This window comes from Entamoeba dispar, genomic scaffold, assembly GCF_000209125.1.
Source record: "Entamoeba dispar SAW760 scf_1105229464141 genomic scaffold, whole genome shotgun sequence".
In the NCBI taxonomy this organism is placed as follows: domain Eukaryota; phylum Evosea; order Mastigamoebida; family Endamoebidae; genus Entamoeba; species Entamoeba dispar.
This window is the reverse complement of record NW_001856044.1, coordinates 391-2,820: the sequence shown is the minus strand read 5'-3', so window position 1 is coordinate 2,820 and position 2,430 is coordinate 391. Positions and strand designations below refer to the sequence as shown.

General features: G+C 29.4%; 1 protein-coding gene across 1 annotated transcript, besides 2 other annotated features; it reads left to right on the top strand.

Moving 5' to 3' along the window:
• Nucleotides 1–408: 408 nt before the first annotated feature.
• Nucleotides 409–430: a sequence feature (AT_rich).
• A 50-nt stretch (nt 431–480) lies between these two features.
• Nucleotides 481–502: a sequence feature (AT_rich).
• A 3-nt stretch (nt 503–505) lies between these two features.
• On the top strand, nt 506–1,600 carry EDI_299400 (stromal membrane-associated protein, putative; the record flags this gene model as incomplete). The annotated part of the gene is made up of 1 exon (XM_001741881.1): nt 506–1,600. One exon carries the CDS (start codon nt 506–508, stop codon nt 1,598–1,600), a length of 1,095 nt encoding a protein of 364 aa, XP_001741933.1.
• Between the last annotated feature and the right edge of the window lie 830 nt (nt 1,601–2,430).

Here is a 2,430-nt window from a genome sequence, read left to right as displayed (position 1 = left end):
TTTACTTTTTAGAATCAAGCTCTATTTATGCTTATTTTTAAGATTGAGTAAAAAATTCATTAAAAAGAATAAAACTAACCTAGAAGTTAAATACAAAATCCAACCAAAAGATACTAAAGAATGGATAATTCCAATAAATTATTTTTGTTTATCTTTGGTATAAACGGATAAGTAACAAGAAATATTGATTTATATCTTCTTTTAGCATAGTCACTAGAAATAATTAATGATAGGACAAAATAAATAGATTTAGGATAAATTATAATTAAAAACATAAAAAGAAATACAGTCGATTTCGTTCCTGTAATAGAAGAACCTCAAATCATTAATACATTTAAACCATATTATTTTCTATGAACCTGACTCATAATAACTCCAGTCCAAAAATACAAATTAAGCAATTTCTTCAAATAAAAAATTATAAAAAATACTTATCAAATTTTCTTTTTGAAAGAATAACAAAAATGAGATCTACATCTCTTATTTATTAAAAAAAATTAAACAAATGCCACGTTCACAAGATGAAAAGAACACTGAAATGTTAAGAAAAATGTCACAACTCCCTGGAAATAAAAGGTGCATGGACTGCCAAGCAATTGGCCCTGTCTATGTGGTTACTGATTTTGGTACTTTTGTATGTCAAACATGTAGTGGTATTCATAGAGAATTTGGTCATAGAGTCAAATCTATTTCTATGGCAACTTTTAAACCAGAAGAGATTACCAAAGTTAAAACAATTGGCAACGAAAATGCTAGAAGAATTTGGCTTGGTAGATGGACTACAGCTGATTACCCATTACCTGAAAGTGGCAATGAAAGAAGAATTAGAGAGTTTATGAAATTAAAATACCAAGACAAAAAGTGGTTTGATCAAGCTGCTTATGACCAAATCATGAATGGACAAACTCCTCCTCCTGTCACTCATCATCCAGTTGTTCAAGACAATATCCATACTAGCACTCAACCAACTCAACAAGTCCAACAACAACCACAACAAATCCAAAACACTCATACGGGCTTTTGGAAAGATAACGATAATGTTGGACCAATTAAACCAGTTCAACAACAACAGAACCAAAGTACCTTAAATATTCAAAATGAACAACCTAAAAAGAAAGTTGATTTTATGGCTCTCTTTGATCAAGCTATGCAACAACCTGCCCCTTCTCAACAACCTCAAGTCCAACAACAAACACCAATTGACCTATTTGCTCAACAACCAAATCCTTCTCAACAATATCCTGCTTTTAATATGCAACAACAATACCCTATATTTACTCAACAACCAACACAACCTATGGGCTATCAACAACCAATGATGCAACCAACACAACCTATGACTTACCAGCAACCAATGATGCAACAACAATATTCTATGTTTGCCCAACAACCAACACAACCAATGGGTTATCAGCAATCAACACCCTCTACTCTTATGCAACAACCAGCAACTACCACTCCTGTTCAACAACCCAAACCACAACCAAAACCAGATGTCTTTGCTTCACTTGGATCTTATCATCCAAAGGCAAAAACAACACAACCTGAACCCCAAGCAGTCCCTGCACCATCTGGAAGTGATGTCTTTGATTTTATCTAAAGAAGAAGAGCAACTTTTTCTTTTACTTGTCTCATGGAAAATAGCTAAGCGTTTATTGATTGGCTGTTTTTTTGTTTGTTCCATTTTTACAACTCAAATTTTTATTATAAAAATCACAAATTAGTTGATAATTAATGACAATAATTGTCATTGAATTTTAACAAGTATTTGAATTTCTACATTTGGCAATGCCAAATACCACAATCGAATCTTTCAATATCTCATTCAGATTAACTAATAAACTACACAACCATTTATATAACAACAAAAAGAAATGATACAAAGAAAAGTTAATACAAGAATAAACCATAACTTTCCTATCATTCCTAATTGAGACTGACTTTTTTTTAATGACATTTACACCAAGAATTATTTCATTTAATCCGTTGTAATAGAAATCGTAATGTAAATAGGTGGTTTTGTATTATTCTTTTTATAGAGTTTCAGTTTATGTTTTTCGGTTATTTATTCTCTATCAAAAAAAACAAAGTCATAGAAATTAATTAGAGTATCTAGATATAATAAGAATGTATAAAGTCTCATAGTTATGTAAAAGATAGTACTTCAAGAGTTTAACTTAGTTAATATTAAGAACAAAAGAAATTAAATGTTTTTTTCTTTCTAAGTTATATTATGTATAGAAAATAGTATTTAGATGAAATATTTATCCCAATAAATAATGATCAAAAAAGGAATTTAGTATCAGAATAGTATTACTAAAAAAATAATGGAAACAAAAATCAACACAAATAACTAACAAAGAAGAAAGAATATACTATAAAGAAAGAACTAGACATATACAAAAAAATACTATATTAATATTTATAGAT